Source organism: Tenrec ecaudatus, chromosome 14 (genome assembly GCF_050624435.1).
Source record: "Tenrec ecaudatus isolate mTenEca1 chromosome 14, mTenEca1.hap1, whole genome shotgun sequence".
Classification (NCBI taxonomy): Eukaryota; Metazoa; Chordata; class Mammalia; order Afrosoricida; family Tenrecidae; genus Tenrec; species Tenrec ecaudatus.
Genome location: NC_134543.1, coordinates 42,877,523 through 42,898,009, shown reverse-complemented (window position 1 = coordinate 42,898,009; position 20,487 = coordinate 42,877,523). Strand labels below are relative to the sequence as shown.

The following is a 20,487-nucleotide window of genomic DNA, read 5'->3' as shown; positions in this document are numbered from 1 at the left end:
GACAAACCAACCTCTCTGCTGCTAACCAGCTTCTGACTCACGGCAATCCGTGTGCCTGGGAGAAGAAGTGAGCCCCACAGAGTGCTCCTGGCTTTCAGCTTTATGCAAGCACATCACCAGCTCCTTCCTTCATGGCATTGCTGGGGCTACTGCAGCGCTGAGCAGTCAGCCTTTCCATCCTTGGCTGCACACATGGATCTTCAGCTGATTGGGACGCTCTCCTAATGCCTTTCTCCACAGAAGGTGGTCTGAGGAGTAGCGGAAGTGGCATTCCTGTGAAGCTCTTGAGCCAAGCAGAACCTCAAGCCCCACCTCAGTCCTGCCGAGTCAGCATGTCCTGACGATACAGATGCACACTGCAGTTTCAGAAGCCCAGTCCTCAGCTCTTTCTCCCATGTAGATGGAAAGTAGACTGCAGGGCCATCCACTCAGGTTTCCCATGAGGACCCTTACCTGCAAGAGTTACTGGCTTATAGAGCACAGGCCCAGGCTTGGCCATTTCTCTGGGAGACTCAAGGAAAAGTCACCCACTGGCGATCGATCAAACCCATTGCCTTCCTGTTGATTCCATCTCATGATGGCCCTAGAGGACAGACTAGAACTGCCCCATAGGCTTTCCAAGGCCATCGAGCCTATGGAAGCAGACGGCCACATCTCTCTCCCTCACACCAGTTAGGCGGAAACCATTATGCTCTGCTTGGCAGCCAAGTGCTTAACCATTGTGCCACCAGAACTCCTCCCCATCGGCAGTAGCTCTTTGTAATTGCAGGATTGACTTAATTTCAGGCTTAGAATCTCTGTTGGGTTTCAAGATAGTGGGCAATTGTGCTTTTGGAGAGACGGTGCATACTTAAACAATTTGTAACATATAAAAGCTTCGTTCATCTTAGAAGCAGACATGTCCCAGTCACCGTGTACAAGTCCATGTGTCCTCAAAGTTTTCACAGTCTAACAGAAAGGCAGCTCATGCCACAGTCTCTTCCCTTGCCAGGGGCAGGCCCCAGCCGTCAGACCGTGGGCCTCCACCAAGCCCAGTGGAGCATCATCTCAGTGAAGGAGAATTGGGCATTGCCATTGACCATCCCAATCTTTTTCCTCTGCCTGCAACAGGAACCGGAGGAAGCCCACTTGCAGGGGCCACCTGTGTCCCTGCATCCCATCTCAAAGTGCGGTGACCTTGACGTCATCTTCGAATATAGAGCTTCCAGCCAGAAACTCACAGTGACCATTGTGAGAGCACAGGGCCTCCCGGACAAGGACCGAAGCGGGGTTAACTCCTGGCAAGTTCACATCGTGCTACTGCCCAGTAAGAAGCAGAGGGGCCGGACGAACACGCAGAGAGGGCCCAACCCCGTCTTCAAGGAGAAGGTCACCTTCTCCAAACTGGAGCCCCGCGATGTGGCGGCCTGCGCCGTCCGCTTCCGCCTGTACGCTGCCCGCAGGGGCACCTGTGAAAGAATGATGGCCGAGAAGCTCTTCCATCTTAGCCACTTGCACCCCGAAGGGGAAAGGAAAGTGACCCTGGTCCTAGAGCCACGAAGTAATATCAATGTGAGTATGTTAAATGGTGCTGCTACTGAAACGGGGTGGGATGACCTGGGCTTGTCAGCCTGTGATTCAGTGCACTCAGACGGTGAATTCAGACACCTTAATTTAATGTTCCATTTGGCTCTCCTCATCCTTAGAAGCCATGACTTGCACTTCATGGCACCATGAGGTTTTCATGCCCGTCTTCCCAATAATCCCAGGAATGTATTTTCTGTCCATTTTAGGAAATGACAGCAGGAGTGTGGTGGAGGGCTTGGGCAAACCAGGAGAGGTGGCTTGGCTTTCTGATTGAGGATGGGCATGTTTTCTGCCCCCTCCCCCATCAATGTTATGCTATATCTCAGAAGCGAGACTTTCGCATAGAGGCCTGTGCCAGGTCACCTGAGCAGACTGCAACAGCAGCCCTGAGCCATAGCCACGTCTACCCACCTGCCATTTACACGGGCTCCTCCCAAGTGGGCGTCTCTCTGCTTCCCCCAAGGTTCGGAGGAAAGATCTTGTAGTTTATATGTCTATGAGATGGGAAAGTCACTATTGATGTGCATTATTGCATCTAGTGTGAGGGTATCTTTTTAAAAGGAATCATGCACAGAAGAATAAAAGGTCAGGTAACTATATTGACCAATCATTCATTCATCCAAACACAAGGATGAATGTACCCCTGCTGTATACTGGGTACTGTTAAGGCAAATGGAGGCAAGGAAGGAACAAGGTACGGATGGCCGTGCTCTCATGGAGCTTAAGATCTAGTGGGGGAGGAGGAGGAGGAGGAGGAGGAGGAGGAGGAGGAGGAGGAACAAATCAATAAACAAGGTGGGCAAAGAGGGAAGGTGACCGAGGAGGCAGTCAGGAGACAAGCGTGGTCCTGCACTGGGAACAAGCATTACAGACAGAGGGAAGAGGAAGTCCAGGGGGCGGTGGGGTGGGGGTGGGGGGCATCTGGAACTGGCAAGCAGGGCATCACGCTTGAGGACAGGCACAGTTGCCACAGAGACTGCAGTGAGGTGAGCAAGGTGTGCAATCCTTTCTTTTGTAAGAATGAATAACAAACTAGACCCGAGGACTTGGAGACTGAAGATGTCTCCAAAGTCCAAGATGGTAGTCTGCACCATTCCCTTCCCCAAACCCCCGCCCCCAACTCCCCAATCTTCCATTGGGAATAGTCTCTCACATTTTTAAGTTCTAGGGATTGCTGCAGTGTTCCCCAGAATTCACAGCATCTCAGGAAATGTCCTGAGTGGTTGTGGGTACTATGTGGTCCCAAATCTAGAGGCCAGGCAGGGGTAAGCCAGTTGCTGGGGCCAGGGGATGCACTCCATTCCTGGCTCTTTCTGGTGATGAACTCACACCCACTACTTCTCAGAGGGCTCCCTTTATACATGAGGATGGCCTGTCAGTGAATCCTGTTCACACGCAGGTGAATTACTCGCAGGTGAATCCTATCAGTATCTTCCCCTACCTTCTAACCAGGCTCATTCAGGGGCAGATTGTTTGGTGGGGATTACATGGTGCAATCAACTTTCACCCAAATATAAGAATCTATTCTCTGCCCCTAGACTGTATTTTATTTATACATATATGACCTGGGCTTCTGGCAGAATGCTTCCAGTAGGCACTGACCACCTATTAATCTTAATCAGCCAGGGTTCTTTTTTTTTTTTTTTTGCTCAGACCACTCCAGAAACAAGTTTGTTTCTCCTCTCAGCTATAGCATATAATTCCTTACATCCAACACACGTAACCATAATCAAGATAACTATAAAACAAAGAATGTGGTCCTAGTCACCCCTCATCTCACCTTATTCCTGTTTGTTAGTAGACAGTGCCCTTCAAAATGGGACAGTAGTGACAGGCAAGTAAAATTCAGAGTTATAATATTTCCCATAAGTGATTATGGCTGGGAAGGGTCTTATTGAGTCTAAATCAGAGGGGATTCATTTACTTGAATTTATAATAAATCCCACCAAAACCCAGCACCACAGGGTTAATTCTGAATCAGAGTTCCCCTGTAGGATTCAGTGGAACTCGTCCTTAGGGTTTCTGAGGCCATGAATCTGTATGGGGGAGACTACTTTTTGTCCCAGAGATTAGCTGGTGGAGTTAAATCCCCAGACTGTCTGTTAGCAACCCAATGCTTAACCCATAGTGCCACAGGTATCCCACAAGGAGCGGGCCCAGCTTTGAAATCCAGATTTTGGGTGTGGCACAATGGTTAGCCACTTGGCTGCCAACTAAAAAGTCTATGAGTTAGAAGCCATCCCGTGGCTCCACGGCAAGATAGACGTCGGTACAGATGACAGCCCAAAGCACCACTGCGCGGTTATACTTCGCTGCACTCTAAGTTGATTTCCCCTCTATTTTTGCCCTATAAGTTGAAATTGACCGGTTAGGGTCCAACAACAATAAGAGATCTGCCTGCAGCCTTCCTCATCTCATCCCCGGTGATGAGAAATTTGATTCTTCTAGTTGTGCAGGTCAGAAATCTTAGAAGTTACTTCTCTCTTTTCTACTTGAAATTCTATTGGCGTTCTCTTAAAAAGATATCCAGAACCTAATTGAGAGGCCAGAAGGAACCTTCCTAACATAAGTCAGATCATGCCTCCCCTCTGCTCAGAGCCTTCCCTTCTCTAAACTGTGCTTATTGTTGATCTGAAATCCTGGTAAACGGAAGCCACAGAGGTCAGTAGGAATCCCGTATGAGGAAACACACATTAGGTATGACCATGCCCAGGATCCTGAGGGCAGAGTTTACTTGGGAAAACATGCCAGTAACTTTGCATGCAAGCGTTCTCCCATTCACCAGTGATTTGCTGGGTTGGATGGTATGCCAGGCATTGGGCTATGCACTAAGGCCTGAGTGATTTACACCAGGAGAAAGAACACTCAGGACGTGACCCTTACCCGAAAGTAGCAAATATTTCAACGTTGGACTCTTACCCCTTACACAGCAAGGCTCTAGAGACCGCCCAAACCACCTAGCCCCGTGGTTTACAGAGTGTTCCATGAAAGCCCAGGGCTCTGCGAAGATGCCGGTGGTTTGGTACATGGGATAGTTTCCTACAAATGTAAGGGTTGTTTTTTTTTTTGACATCTCTTTAGATGGTGCTTTCTATTTTCATAAAGAGTGACAGTCTCAAACTCCCAGGGGAAGTTCTATCGTGTCCTATAGCATCACTGAGTCAGCATCGACTCGATAACAGTACATTTGCTTTTCTTTTTAATTGGTGTTTTATCACCACCACCACCACCCCCATACACTTTTACTTATCGGGGTTTCTTATAAGGAGCTCTAGGAAATGATATGAGGTAAGAAAGGTCTAAGCAAAAGGCAGTGCACTCGTTTCTGGTGGAGAAGATGGTGGTCAGGGAGGCTGGCTGGCCAATCTCAGCAGAGTTGCTTCCCTCCAGGTCTCAACTTCGCTTCAGCTCCTGGTGGTCTTTTCTCTTCTCTTCCTGCTGTGCCTGGAGCATACGGTGGGTGGGTCTTCATGACCAGAAGCTGGGGACTCACTCCCTGAGCCCACCTTGTAGCTATTGGGATCCCTGTGTCAGTTTCTCTCCCAAACAGTTGTCAAGGAGTCATTTTCCGTTTGATTCATTTCCTTAGGAAGCAAAGTTTAGCATCTGGCACACACCTCACAACCTCAAGCAAAAGAACTCGCTGCAAGTGTCCTGTAGTAGCCAGACAAACTGCCTCCTGTACGGCTACATATCCACTGAGACGCCACAGAGAACAGAAATAAAACTCGCGCCCAGAGTGAATAACCATGGACACCTCCCAGCACACACTGCACAGGAGGGAGTGTCCATCTTTATTAACTGTACTATTAGCTCTCCATGTATCTTAGAGGGTCTGAGTTACACTGGGAATCACGTCTTTGTCCGTTTTTGCCTTCAGAGAGGAAATGCTGAAGGGGAAACGGCTCTTGAAACAAATATGTCAGCCAATAATGCAGAGGATCTCATCCATGACTGTGTTCCCCGGGCCCATTATAATTCACACCGAGTGCGCCCTGAGTAATCTTTGGCAGCTGTTGAGATTGGGTGACAATTTCACCAAACATACTACCGACTGGCTGTCAAAGAGAGCGGAGTGCAGTGTGGGCCAATGGAGTCTTTGATGTTCTTCCCTCCAGAGTGGGGAGGCTCAGCTCAGCGCATCTGCAGCCGCGCACAGTGACAGTGCTTCCTCTACGCGGTCCTTGGCCTATGGAGGGGCACCGGAGCTATTGGTGGGGCTGTCTTACAATGCTACAACGGGGCGATTATCCGTGGAAATCATCAAAGGCAGCCATTTCCGAAACCTCGCTGTGAACCGAGCGCCTGGTAAGTGCTTGTCTGCTCCACCAGTGAGGAGGAGGCCTCCCTGCTTGCACCTGAATGCTTCAGTTTAGAAGTTCTTGGGCAGGTTTACAACAGCTCTCAGGAAGCGGTAGCCCTGAGGGTTGAGTCCCTTTCTAGTTAGTCAGATGGGAGACTTCTTCAACTCGGAGGCACGTGTTGGGACAAGAGGTTGGCTTCTATATAAATTGATCTATTTAGGAGGAAAGAAGAGGTCCTCTTAGTAAAAATGATATGGAAGAGCAAGTAAAATCTGCTTTAGAAAGGCCGAGTCCAAGCGTTGAATAGGCGACCATGACTTCAACTTCATGCTCTACCATTTTCTCTGAGGCCGTGCCATTGACTTATCTTTTCTGGATATCAGTTGACTCCTTCAGAGCCTAAGAGTATTTGTAACTATCTCTCGGAGTTGCTTTTGGATTTAAATGGAATGGACCCCCAGGGGAGCTAACCCTCTGAAACCACCCCTGGGTAGCACTGCATAGCACAGCACAGGGTTCAGGAAGCCAGAATCAAATACCTGGTGCCTCTGTCCATGACCTCAGTTCCTCTCAACCCACAAAAGGTTGGAGTGTGACTATTGGAATAATGTTAAACACGTAGCTTACCTTTTTATGAGCTAACTTGTCTGGCAAAAACAGATTAAATGAGGCCAAGAGGAGATGGTATCTGCCGAGCCCAGATGGTACCCACAGCTCATGCGAGCGCATCCACTTGGTGAAATGTAATTCATATCTAGAGCTCTGGCAGAAAGAGGGCTTGCCGGTGTGCCGGGTTTCCAGCTTCTCAAGTACAGACGGGTAAATCAGAAGGAGGTGGAGTGGAGGCTGAATGAGCTCGTCCATCATAGGTACCAAGGTCTTATTGAAATAAAGGTGCAATGAGTAAATGTGTATGGGGTAGACTGAGTCAATGTGCATTGGACTCCTGTCAGCATATCAAGAGCTAGCAGAGATAGTAGCTAAAAGCCAGCACCTAAACCAAATATAGATGTTCACTCTTTATTTTGCTCTCAATGTTGCCGCAGTCCACAACGTTTCTGTGCAGTAGGGCGGCTCTTTAGGCAAGCTGAATTAATGCCATTAAAGCTAGTTAGTAAAAAAAAAAAAAAAGAGTCCCAGAATCCTGAGTAACAGAATAAAGCAGGTGTTTACACCAAATTCTGTATCACTGCTGAGAGCCAGGAGAGAAAAAGAGAGTGAGAGAGAGAGAGATTGATTCATTCAAATTCAAATTATTTAACAGATGATGCTTATTAACTCCACTCCTAGGGTTTCTTTACCAGACAAAGTTTGATTTTTTTAAAAAATAGCTCTGGATTTACTTAAGATCTGGAGTCACCTCTTTCTCTGCAGACCTCTGGCCAGTCTCCTTCATACTCTCCTGGGAGCTGGTGAGTTCTGCACTGCGCTGACTGGAACCGTTGAGCCAGGTGTGAATGGATGGAATGGGGCTGGGGGAATGGCACAGCCATGGTGGCTTCCCAGGCTGAGAAGCTCTCATTTGTATGCCGGTGGTACCAGTGAGCACACGCGAAGCCTATTGTTTTTAGATGCCATTGAGCTGGGCCCAGACCTGGGGAGACTCCATTGGTCTGCTGCGACCCACAAGTGTTTTCCTTGGGTGCCTTATGAAAGGAGATCGCGAACCCTTTCCTTTCAGTTTCCCTCGTTCTGGAAGCTCTGCGGAACCCCATTCATCATCATGGCAACAGGCAGGTCTCCATGGGCAGATGACTGGTAGTCGTCCGCATGGTGTCTCGGATGGGAAGCAACCACCATCTCCTTTACAGAAGTTGGGAATTCCACCATTAAACCACAATATGATGCTTAAGACCGCCTTGTCTGGGGGCTTGAAAATGATGGCATTTTGAATCCAGGCTTTGCCACCTCCTCGCTGCCACAGTTTTCATTTTTCCCGAGTCTCGGCTCTTATATCTGTAAAATGGAAGTCATAATTACACCTATAGATTTGTGTTTGCTTAATGTCCATTCGGGTAATGTCCAATACATACAAGTCTGTGGGCCTGAGCCCCTAACCCAGGCTCCCCTTCAGCTCCTACGATTCAGCAGTTCTGGTCTCTGTGTTTGTCTCGTGTGGTCCAACGGGACACAGATGGAAAGCACTCCAGTCCTGGTTCTGGGCCCCTTGCCCCCTTTGACCCAGGCCGTTCCCTCCCTGGGAAGATTCTCATGGTGAGCTGGGCTTACTAGCAGTTGGCTTGTGAAAGAAGGCAGCAACCATGGAGCAGGGCTCAGCAGCAGGGGTTGCTGAGGCCCCGAGAGCAGGCGCTGCTGGGTCCTCAGCCCCCAGGTCAGTGTGATCCGGAGTCCTGGGCCGCCTGCAGACACAAGTGTTTGTGCAACGTCCAAGCAGCATACCATCCTATTTCGCAGAATGGGTGCGAAGCAGTGCGCTCTAGGCAGGGATGATAATATAGAAAAGTGTGATGTTGAGGATGGTGCTACTGCGTCTTCATGATTTCCAAAGAAAAGAAAATACTTGCAACAAGCATTTAAAACTGAATGGAAAAAAGGGCGAGTCTTTATGCAGGCGTTTATTTTATTCCGGAAGTTTAAACCAGCTTGTCATTCAGTACATGGCACGTTTCAGCTTCACAAGCAGTGGGCTTGGTGGGTCCCTTGCAACCAGAGCAATAGTAAACCACGTTGTTGCAATGAAAGTAATTAAAACAGAAAATTCAACAGTGAACGTAAGAAGTCGTTCTGTTTGGTCTTTTCTTTATCTAGAATGTTGGTGCTTGAGGAGAAGCCAGCTTGATTAGGAGGGAGTGAGACAGGACGGACTCCTTCTGCGGAGACTGGGAAAGGGACCTCGGTGCTCTGAGTGCTTCAGAAGCCGTTGCCATTCGTTCTTCATTATGTCTCACTTCATGACATCACTAGCACTGTGTTCACAGTTTTCAGGCGAGCTTGAAATAGATTTTTAGTGTCCATATGGAAGAGACAAGAGAGAGCCGATGAGGGAACATGAATTTCAGAAGAGAACTGAGCAGGCTCCGAGGAAAGCAGGGTAGAAGGGCTGGTACCTGAAGCCAGTAGGAAATCACAGTGGAGTCATGGCAGGACAGGAGGTGGCTGCCGGAGTCCCACACCCCTATGTCCCTGTGAGAAAGCTGCCTGTGAGGGTCAAGCATTTCTGAAATGTGTGGGGAGCATTTTAGGAGGAGCAGGGCCATAAATCCTGGACTTGAGCCTCAGCTCCGGTTCACTGACCTTCTTTGTGAAAGTATCCTGCCGTAGAGGTGAAGCTCACGGAAAGTTTCTGGAGAGAAGAGACAGAACCTGAGTGTTAGCAGTGTTTCTTCTCCCGAATAATAGGGACGTTCTGAATGCTGCTGGAAACCCGGACACCATTTGTGATCTAGTGCTTTGCTTCTAAAGTTATCTCGAAGCTTGGAATTCACCAACTTGGCTCTGGCACATGATCGTTGTGATATGTCAAACGTTTGAGTCATCATCCCTGGGTGCTCGGTAAAGGTCTTGGCAGAGAGAAGCCACTGAGATGCGAGCCCACCTGGACCCCGCCCTGTGCGGTGAGCTCTGTGAGAGGACAGCCCACTGTGAGACAGACACTTATCTGATGCACACGGGATGGTGCAGCCACTCTTAACAATGGGTGGCGCTACCACATGCCCAACTCAGGGGTAAAATGAACAAGACTCATTTCCCCGAGCATCGTAACAATAGGGAACAAACATTATTGCGGGGGCAGCGGGACTATACATTGTCAAAAGAAGCAAGCACTTTGGGAACAGGCTTGGCTCCCCCACCCATTTTTAATTCAACTAGACATGCACTAAGAATGCGCCAGCTCCATTCCTAGTCATTTACCCCAAATTAATAATATATGCCCCCACCCCAAAAGGTTGACAAGACAATTCACCGCAGCTTTACCATCGGGGCAAAAGGGAAGGAGACTCAGCAACAAATGAAGGAATAAACAAGCTAAGATCTGCTTCTATACTGGAACATTATTCAGAAATAAAAGTTAGAATTAATGGAGGCCTTCAGCACCTCAAGTCTCTGAACCTGCTTCACAATCCTGTTTGTAGGACAGCCTGGAACCTGCTGCACAATTCTGTTTGTAGGACAGCCTGGAACCTGCTGCACAATTCTGTTTGTAGGACGGCCTGGAATCTGCTGCACAATTCTGTTTGTAGGACAGCCTGGAAGTGGCAAAGCTCATCTACAGTGACAGAGAGCAGAGTTTTGAGCTCAGGGATGGTGGGCGTTAGGATGAACTGACAGGAGCATGAGGGAACTTCCAGGGTAATAGAAATGCCCTGTATCTTCCTAAGGATGACAATTCCTCAAATGTCACTAAGCTTTATGCAGTTTTTGGTGTGTAAATTGTAGCTTTAAATAAAAAATAAAATATAGAGTGCTAGTTAATGATGTGCATATGAAGATATTTATGGGTAAAGGACATTGATGGCTACGATGAAGAAGGGTAGAGCACAGATGGCAAATGTAATAATTGAAGAATTTAGGTGGGCATATGGAAGCTTACCGTATGCCTTTTTCAAATTTTCTGTACATTTGAAAAAATAGTTGTAAAATACAGGAGAAAATGTTGTCTGGTCTGGTCTAGGTCAGCTGTATGAAGTGGGTAAAATAAAGGTCTTGGTCATCGGTAGGGGCATCTGCAGCTAATGGTTCATCTCTTTATTAGAATGACAGCTCAAGATCCCACCCTGGTCCTTTGGCTCCAGTTTTGCCAGATAGACGGGATGCCAAACATCTAGCCGTAGGGCCTCCTCTACAGCATCCTCCCTAAGTAACATGTGAATGGGCAGTGAGTTTGGTTGGGTTCTCTATGTGGAACAGGAGAAAGCTTTGCCTTCACGCTCTTTGATATGTTTGACTCCATTGTTGCCATTGAGTCAATACATTACATTGATGTCCTCTCTCCCCGCTCTTCCACTTTGTCAGAGGATGTCTTTCTCCAGTGTTTGCTCTTTCTTAATGTGATGTCTCCCTTAAGAGAGTCAATGTTTCCCTATTCTCACCTGTAAGGAACCTTATGGCTGAATTTCTTCTAAAGCTGATTTGCCCATTCATTTGGCAGTCCATGGGTTCTTGCATATTCTTTGAAAATGCCAACATACAAACATACTGATTCCTCTTGTCTTTCTTTTTTGGGACGATAAAGTTGGATAATGAAAAAGGAGGATAAAACTAGTCTTAGCTAAAGCCAAGTAAAAATGTTTCAAGGATGCTTCTAGGGACTTTCAAAGTAATATTCGTTTAGTACATGTGGTCAGTGTCTAATAATATAGTTGTCGTTATTGCTGATAGAACGAACTCAGCTGGTCTAGAAATCTAATGGCAAAGAGCAGTCGCCAGGCCTGTACACAGCTGGCTGTCCAGGTGAAAACCATCTTCTTGTGGGATGCACTTCTAGGTACATCCAAAATTTCAGTGTGAATTTATTGATATCTTTGAAAGAGTTGCCATTAAAAATTAGAAATGCATGATGATCTTTTTAGTGTGACTCACAGGAAAGGTCATTTATCCAACACTTAGCATATCTTTTGCTGCACGGCATTGACATTTCATTTCACCTCCCTGAATTTAATTTTCTTCTATATTAAATGAGGTTAACATGCTAGCATTAAGGATTGAAGTGCTATGTTAAACAACATAAAGGAAACCATATTAGCTATTCTATTGGCAGGTTCTCTCTATCTTCATCTTTGCCCTAAACCACGTCCACAGTGTGTTACTACATTGTTTACACATAATCGTCCTTGCCAGAAACTATCATTAAGATGTCCCCTCTTGCTAAAACAAGTCCCCCAGCTCTCAGCATGCGCATGATTAGCCCCACATAATTACATCCCAAATGACAATACTTAGAGCATTCGTGTATTAACCTTGTTAGACATCCACAGTGGCTGCTACTAGAGGGGAAGGGAAACAGCACTTATCAAGTTTAGAAGGAGGCATTTCACAAATGGAGTGTAGGACACCGCTCATGGAAGGAGCGGTCAAATCGTATGGCATGCTACGTTAGGCAAACATGCTGCAAAAGACTTCTTTAAAATGTTAAGATAAAAAGATGTCACTAGGGGGACTCAGGTGTGTAAGACCTCAGCCATGGCATTTTCAATTTCCCATAAGCATGTGGGAGCTGGTCAATGAATAATGAGGAGGAGAGATGAACAGATGAATTTGAATTATGGTGTTGGTGAATGTTGACTATAAGTTGAATTGCTCAAAGAACAAACAAATTCTTCTTGGAAGAAGTACACCCAGAAGGTTCCTTAAAAGCAAGGATGGCTAGACTTTGGCCCACAGACATTTAATCAAGAAGGACCACTCTCTTGGGAAGAATATCATGCTTGGTAAAGTAGAGGATCAATTAAAAAAAGCAAAAGATCCATCAACGAGATGGATTGACACCGTGGCTGACACAACGGGCTTCAACATAAGAACAATTTTACTCTGCCCCAGAGGTGTGCTATGAGTTGTAATTGACTTGACAGCCATGAGTGATACTTTAATGCTGCTGATGACTCAGGCCTAACCTATGGATCTCATTGTGAAGAACTGAAATTCCAGAGCATATGATTGAGCTTGTGTATAACCTGTACTTATACAAAGAGGCGGTTGTTTGAATGGAACAAGGGGATCCTGTGAGGTTTAAAATCAGGAAAGGTGTGTGTCTGGACATCCTCTCACGACACTTATCCAATCTGTATGCAGAGCAAACAATCTGATAAATTGGACTGGAGAAGAACTTGGCATCGGGATTGGAAAAAGGCTTACTCACAATCACCTGCTACCTGCAGGTGATTGAACACTAAGTGCCGAAAACAAAGAGGACTTGAAGCACTAATACAGATAAAATAACACAGTCTTCAGTATGGATTATGCCTCATGATCAAGGAAGTAAACTTTCTCCCAACTAGACTAATAAGCAACATTTTGAGAAATGGGAAAAAATTGAATTTGTTAAGAATTTCATTTTACTTGGATATACAACTAGTACTCGTGAAAGCAGCAGTCAAGAAATCAAACTGTGTATTGCTTTGGGCAAATCTACTTATGAAACCTTTTTAAAAGTGTTAACAAAGATGTCACTTGGACACGAGCCTGACTGAAATCATACTATTTTCAATCGACTCACATGCATGAAGAACTAACACGAGCCTGACTGAAATCATACTATTTTCAATCGACTCACATGCATGAGAAAGTTGGGCAATGAATAATGAAGACCGCAGAAGACCGATGCATTTAGATTACAGTGCTGGCAAAGACTCTTGAATGTGCTTTGGACTGCCAGAAGAACAAACAAATCTGTCTTGGAAGAAGCACAGCCAGGAAGCTTTTTTAAGAAGTGAGGATAAAAAGAGTCCATTCATCTCGTGTCGTTGGGACAGGCTCTTAGGAAGAGTCCAGTCCCTGGAAAAGGACATCATGCTTGGTAGAAGAGCAGGGATTTAGAAGACGATGGAGTGACAAGAGTGGGCTCAGTTGTGATAACAGTTGTGAGGACGGTGCAGGACGAGAAGTCTTTTGTTCTGTGATGCGCGGGGTCACTGTGAATTGGAAGTGCCTTGACTAACAACAGCTACTAAGAATCTTGACCGACTTCTATATCCTTTTCAAAATTTACACATGGTACTGATTTATTGCGTACATATGTGATATCCCTTACCTACTTGAACTCATTTATTTCTCACAGGAATATTCCAAGACAGACTGAACATAGGAAACCACATGGCTTGTGAATTTTATCTCATGTAAGCTTTAATCAGGAGACTTTCTACCCTTGTAAACAGTTAGCCTTGGAAACGCCCAGAGGCAGTTCTACCCTGACCTTTAGGGTCACTATGAGTCAGTATTGACTTGCTTTAACAAAAATGTAGAGATAATTTTAGATACAGAGTAATGGCAGTTAAGACTGAGGACACCTTTCTTATTGGGAAGTATATAATCCAGAGGATCTTGGGATAACACAGTCAAGGTTTTCCTCAGAGGAAAAACATTCCCAAATTAGCATCCTGTGGCTTGAGTGAAGGGTAAAGATATTTCCATACAGTTGAAAAGGGTTCATCACGAGCAGAACTTCTCTAAAGGATATATTTAAGGATGAAAAAAATTTGACTTTGAAATTAGTGGGGGAATAGTGAGATGCAAGGTGAAATAATAAACAAAGAAATTGATAAACATGTAGGTAAACCTAAATATGCACAGATTACATAAATAACTGCGACAGTAGTCAAAGAAGTGACTACTTATGGAAATAAAAATTGCCGGTGCTGTGAATTATTGAATGTGACTTGTCTAGCCAAATTCTTTAACTCCCCCAAATGACTTTTTCCTGCATGGGTCTGGTAAGATATTGCACGGGGGAAGATACTGATAGGATGCACCTGGGAGTGATTGTGAGCCAATGCACTGAGATGCCATGCTTCTGGGTGTAACATGAGAAGCAGAAGAGGGGATCTTCTTATCAACAAGAGCCAGAAGTAGAGGTTATCCTCTGGACCCCCAAAGCCCTGCACATCCAGAAGATAAGTGTGCTATCAGAGGAGCAGCAGCAGAACGAGGAGCCAGAGCTCCATAATAATCAAGTGGAAATGGAGAGCAATGATGCAGAATGCAGGAAGAGCACAGGCTGGTGGGTGCAACGTTGTGTGGATCCAGTAGCGGTGACTCCATCCCAGGGCTCTGGCGCGTCTCAAAGTAGCTTGCCAGCAGCAAGGTGAAGGCAGAGAGAGGGAGTTTCCTAGGGCCCTCCTTATAAGAAGGCCACACCCACAAGGGGGTACCATCGGACTGTGACCTGATTGACAGGCTAGACTCTATCCCTACACTTTTATATATCTTCAAGTTACATGAAATTATATAACTACTATACACATATTTCCCTTCCGCGAGCCCAGCATCCTGAGATGGGGCTGTTTATAACACTATTATTGCTCATCTCTATCATGTATGTATAAGCCATCTTCAGTGAGGATGGTTTTATAGTAAATGGCCTTTCTCATCATTAGAAAATGATCTTGTGATAGGATAAAGCTCAAAATTGTTCTAATAGGAAATGAGCAAGAGTTTGTTTGCAAGATGAACTCAGTTCCTGCTGCTGTCCTGGCAGCAGAATGGCCAGAGCAGTTTGGTGACTGGACTGGAATTTTCCTGCGGGAATCAGGTAGCTGTGCAGCTGTGGAAACAAAACCCCACTCCCCCATTGTCGGCTTTGTGACAGCTTTTTCTGTAGCACAGTTTGAAGAGTAGAGAGCCCTGCTTCTGAGACAGAGAAGTGTTTTCACACCTGAAGTGTAATTTCACACCTTGTGTTTCTCAGCAGATAAGTGCATAAAATAACACATCAAACCGGAATAGAAAAAAGATCAACATAGAAAGAAAAAGGCAGGTTGTAATTTGTTTCCGATCTTACAATGCTCTTGGAGAGAACAGTAAATTACAGAGATCTGGGTCTATGCTGAAAAAAGTTTGCTTGTTTGTTAGGTGGGAAAGTAAACACTAATCAGCCTGCAGACTGCATTGAACCAAATGTACAGAATGATTGGACTGAGGAAACACCCTTCCATGTAGATGTTTGCTGTCTAGTACTCATATCAGTTAGTGAGGAAAACTGCAGAGGGAATAGTCAAGACCTGACTAAAATCAGTGTTAAAAAAATAATAAATATGATTTGTAATGATTGTCTTTGTGAACATTCATTCAGGAGTTTTAGTAAGTATAGTCAAATATGTTGGCAGCGTTGTGATTTTTTTAAATATACATTAAGGACTATAGCTCTGATCTTAGTCATTATTTTATAGCAGTCTAGAGCAGAGGCTATAAAACCAGGAGTGTAGCTTCCTTTGCACATTTGAAAGCAGAAGGCTAAAAGAAACGAAGTTGAGCTCTTTCACTAGTCATCAACATCCATTATGGCATGTTTCATAGAGGTCTACCACGTGGTAGTTCACATGTGTTATAACCGGAGTGCTCCTTGGCAGTGATGGTTACAGGTCTCCAGCTCACTCGCTTTGGACCTATCACTGGAAAAGAACGCTGGCTAGAGACAGATGCCGTGGTTGATGAAATGAAAGGACAGAAGAGGAGAGCGGCACCCTTGGTGAGATGGATTGATGCAGTGGATGAAACCAGGGACGCCAACATAGCAGCTGTGTTAGTCTGGGTAGACTAGAGAAACAGATTCATAGAAAATCTTATGTGTATAAGAAAGAGCTTTATATACAAGAGCAGTTGTATGTTTCATCAGTGTTATACTGCACTATGACTCGTCTCTTCCTTGTGACCCTTCTGTATGGGGGTGTCCAATTGTCTACAGGTGGGCTTTGGATCTCTGCTCTGCACTCTACATCATTCACATTGATATGATTTTTTGTTCTGGGTCTTTGATGTCTGATACCTGGTCCCATCGACACCTCATGATCACACAGGCTGGTGTGCTCCTTCCATGTGGGCTTTGTTGCTTCTGAGCTAGATGGATGCTTGTTTGTCTTCAAGCCTTTAAGACACCAGATGCTAAATCTTTTGATAGCTGGGCACCATCAGCTTTCTTCACCACATTTGCTATGTACCCATTTTGTCTTCAGTGATCATGTGGGGAAGTTGCACATCACAGAATGCCAGGTTATTAGAACAAAGTGTTCTTGTACTGTGGGAGTACTTGAGTAGAGGCCCAACACCCATCTGCTACTTTGATACTTAACATATAAACATATGTATGCAGATCTATTTTCCTACCGTTATATATAACTATATTTACATGTGTACATGCCTGTATTTAGATCTCTGTAAATGTCCTTTGCCTCCTAGTTCTTACCTCTATTTCCTTTTAATTTCCTCTTGTCCCACTATCATGTTCAGTCTCTATTAGGGTTTCAGTAATTCCTCCCAGTTACATTGTCCTTGATCAAGCCCTACCAGGCATCCTACACCCTCCTCGCCATTGAGTTTAGATCACTTGTTCTTCCCTTGTCCCTAGGCCTCCACTTCCTTTCCCTGCCTCTCCTCTACCATGTCCCCCCAGAAACATTGGTCCCCCTGTTTTCTCCTTTGGATTATTTACCCTGCCAACCTCATCTAGATAGACATGCAGAGATAATAATAAGCATGAAAACAAGGCAGAACAAAACAACAAAAGCAAACCAGAAAACCAAACAATAACAAGAAAAAACTACTACCACCACCAACAGCAAAAGAAAAGCCTATAAATCCAGGTCTGTTTGGTTGACCTTTAGGCATGTTTTCCAGTCAAGTGTGATGGGGTGCCATGCCCTGGCTCCAAAGTCTTTTTGACCCCCTCCCCTCCACCATCATGATCCCAATTCTACCTTACAAATTCGGCTAGACCAGAACATGTACACTGGTACAGATAGAGCTGGAAACACAGGGAATCCAGGAAAGAGAAACCTCTCTGGACCAATAATGAGAGTAGCCATACCAGGAAGGGAAGGGTAAGATAGAGGGAGAAAGGGGAAACCTATTACAATGATCTACATAGAACCCCCTCCCTGGGGGATGGACAAGAGAAAAGTGAATGGAGGAGACATTGGTCAATGTAAGACATGAAAAAAATAATTTATACATTATCAAGGATTCATGAATGAGGAAGGGAGGGTGTGGGAAGGAGGGGAAAAATGAGGAGCCGATGCCAAGGGTTCAAGTAGAGAGCAAATGTTTTGAAAATGATGATGGCAACAAATGTACAATTGTGCTTGACACAATGGATGTATGTTTGGATGGTGAAAGGAGCTGTATGAGCCCCCAATAAAATGATTAAAAAACAAACAAGAGCAATTGTACATTAAGAATGCTTTCCCAGCCAGTCCAGTCCAAGCCCATAAGTCCGATATTAGCCCATATGTCCAATCTATAAAGTCCTCTTCAGATTCATGAAACACAAGCATTGATGCCAAATGCAGGAAGATCACAGGCAAGTGGGTGAAAATTCTTGTGGATCCAGTGACAGTGAAGCGTCTCAGCACTTGCAGGGGTCTCCATGTGGCTCCTCTAGCTCAGGGCACTAGCGTAATTCCATGTGTCTTGTCAGTTGCAGTGTCTCCCAGAGAGTGAGCAGAGAGAGAGTGTGTCTCCCACCCTAAAGGAGGAATCCCGGAGTTCCCAGAATCCTCAGGAGAAGGCCATGCCCACACGGAGGCCTCATGGGCTATGACCTGATTGACAGGCTAGACTATACCCCTTCACTCTTAATCCTCTCAAATTGACAAATGAGTATATAACTACGACAGCAGCAGCCATAGAGGTCGGGCAACATTTTGTTCTGTTATACAGAAGGTTGCTGTGGGTCAGAGCCAGCTGAATGGCAACTAATCACAACAATCACAGGCATGGCACCAGGTACAGGATTGGAGATGCAGTGGCAAAGAAGGCCGCCCCTCTCCCTGCCATTGGAGAGTTTAGGAACAAGTCAACAGGCAACTGAATGACAAATGCTCAGGTAGGTTATAGTGGGGTTTTGACGTTGCCTAGTAGAGGATTACAGAACTGGGGTGCTGGGCAAAGGCCTTTGGATAAAATGACATTCCACAACTAATGTATAGAAGTTATGTGAAGGTGGGGCATCAGGACCTAGGTATTAAGGTAAAGAAGTAGCATGTACAGAAGTGAAAGGGCAGAGGTCAGGGGAGGCACAAGGTAGTTGACAATCAGAGGCTTGCACTATGTAAGAGCAACAGTCACGAGCAATGGATCTAGAGGGGAACAGACTACACATGGCTTTTATCCTGAGACTAGTAGGAAGTCATTGAAAGCTTGGTCTTGGTCTACTAGCGAGCGTGACACGATCACATTTGTGTTGGGACAATCTAGTGCCTGGGAGATCAGTTAGAAAACATGCAGTGATGTGCTTCTAAGGTACCAGTGCCCTGAACTTCCCGTGTGCGTCCATGAGCATTCAGTGGCCTTGGGGGTGGGAAGAATTAGGCAGAGTAGGGAACTATTTAGGAGAATTTGATACTTTGCATGGATTAGGCATGAGGAAGCTAGATTTGTCGAAAAAATGAATTTTTCCTTTCTTGCTTACATAATTAGAGACAGTGCTACCATTTACAGAGATGATGAATGCTGAAGCAGCAAATTTTGGAGTAGGCGGTGTTATTCTGAGGGTGAGGAGTTCAAGAGATGATTCTTGGGATTCAGCTGGGTCTTGAGCTGGGGACAGATGTCTAGGCTGGAGCTACAGCTTTGGTAATTGTCAGTGAATCCGGGGGCATTGAGAAGGTGACCTGGAGTGTGAAGAGAGAATGAGGAGAGAAGAGACTTTTAAATTCAGGCATTCATCAGTATTTTGACTGTGAGAAGAGAAACAAACATAAAACAAAAAGTATATATTTCTGTGTTACATGAACAAAACATGGACCAGCAAACTTGCATGTCTGTGAATACTACTACATACATGCTTAGGCATATATACACAAACCCTTGACTTGTGGGGTTCTCATGAGTGTCGGTAAGGTGCTGGCTAGGAGGCAACATACAACATTAAGCATTCAAGGTAATAATCCTTCTCCTTATTAATTCATGTAAGATGTCTTAGTCCAACAGTAAGTACCAGTCCTTAGGACCCTGATCAGTGTGTTCAAAGGAGAATTGGAGATTTGCAGCCGGCATCAATATTACAACAAAATTAGCAAAACAGAAAGCACTAATATTTCTCCTCTTGTCTTTTGAATGTTTTCAGATACATATGGAAAGCTCCTTCTTCTCAATTCTGTGGGCCAAGAGATGTCCCGCTGCAAGACGTCCGTTCGCCGTGGCCAGCCCAATCCCGTCTACAAGGAGACCTTGGTTTTCCAGGTGGCCCTCTTCCAGCTCTCTGAGGTTACGTTGATGATTTCCGTTTATAACAGGCGGACTATGAAACGTAAAGAGATGATCGGCTGGATTGCTCTGGGCCAAAACAGCAGTGGAGAAGAGGAGCAAGACCACTGGGAGGAAATGAAGAAGACCAAAGGGCAGCAAGTCAGCAGATGGCACACCCTGCTGGAGTCCTAGTTTTGTGACAGACGTCTTCATTGGTCACCTGAATTGTTGACTCCTGACACCAAGTCAGCACACCCGAGCATGCTGTTAAGAGACAGGCTTTCCAAGAGGAATTCTGGTTCCCTATGAGTGCTAGGTGGCCAACTATGTTAGGGTTCTCAAAGGTTTGGTTTGGATTTAAATACTGAATCCAAAACAAAGCTACCTATCCAGCCAAGTGTGCTATATGGGAAATGCTACCCCAGTTGAGGTGAGTGATGATGCGTTAATTTGTGCTGAATGTTTCAGTTTTAGTTCAGATTAGGAAGCAAAGCTCCTCTTACTCTTATCTGCTGAAGAGCAACTCCAGATTGCTGGGGAAGTGCCAAATGTTACTCTTTACAACCACTTCCTTTCTGTAAATCATGAGATTTCTCAATATGATGCAAAGATCAAACAATAGACATGAATTAGGCTCTGAGGTTGCTAGGAGAATGCAGCTGGCATCCCCGAGTCCCTACTTAATATTGTTCTCTTTATCAGAAAAATCCTCATTTATTTACCTCATAAGTACTTAGTCATTCTGAACTTGCACTTATGA

At 45.4% G+C, this 20,487-nt stretch overlaps 1 protein-coding gene across 1 annotated transcript in view; it reads left to right on the top strand.

Annotated features, from left to right (window-relative positions):
* Nucleotides 1–19,919, top strand: part of SYT16 (synaptotagmin 16) — a 127,912-nt gene extending 107,993 nt beyond the window's left edge. The window contains exons 4-6 of the mRNA XM_075531699.1: nucleotides 1,111–1,551; nucleotides 5,685–5,874; nucleotides 19,606–19,919. Of these exons, the coding sequence (XP_075387814.1) occupies nucleotides 1,111–1,551; nucleotides 5,685–5,874; nucleotides 19,606–19,919 (945 nt within the window). The remainder of the gene's footprint in view (nucleotides 1–1,110; nucleotides 1,552–5,684; nucleotides 5,875–19,605) is intronic.
* Nucleotides 19,920–20,487: the final 568 nt, after the last annotated feature.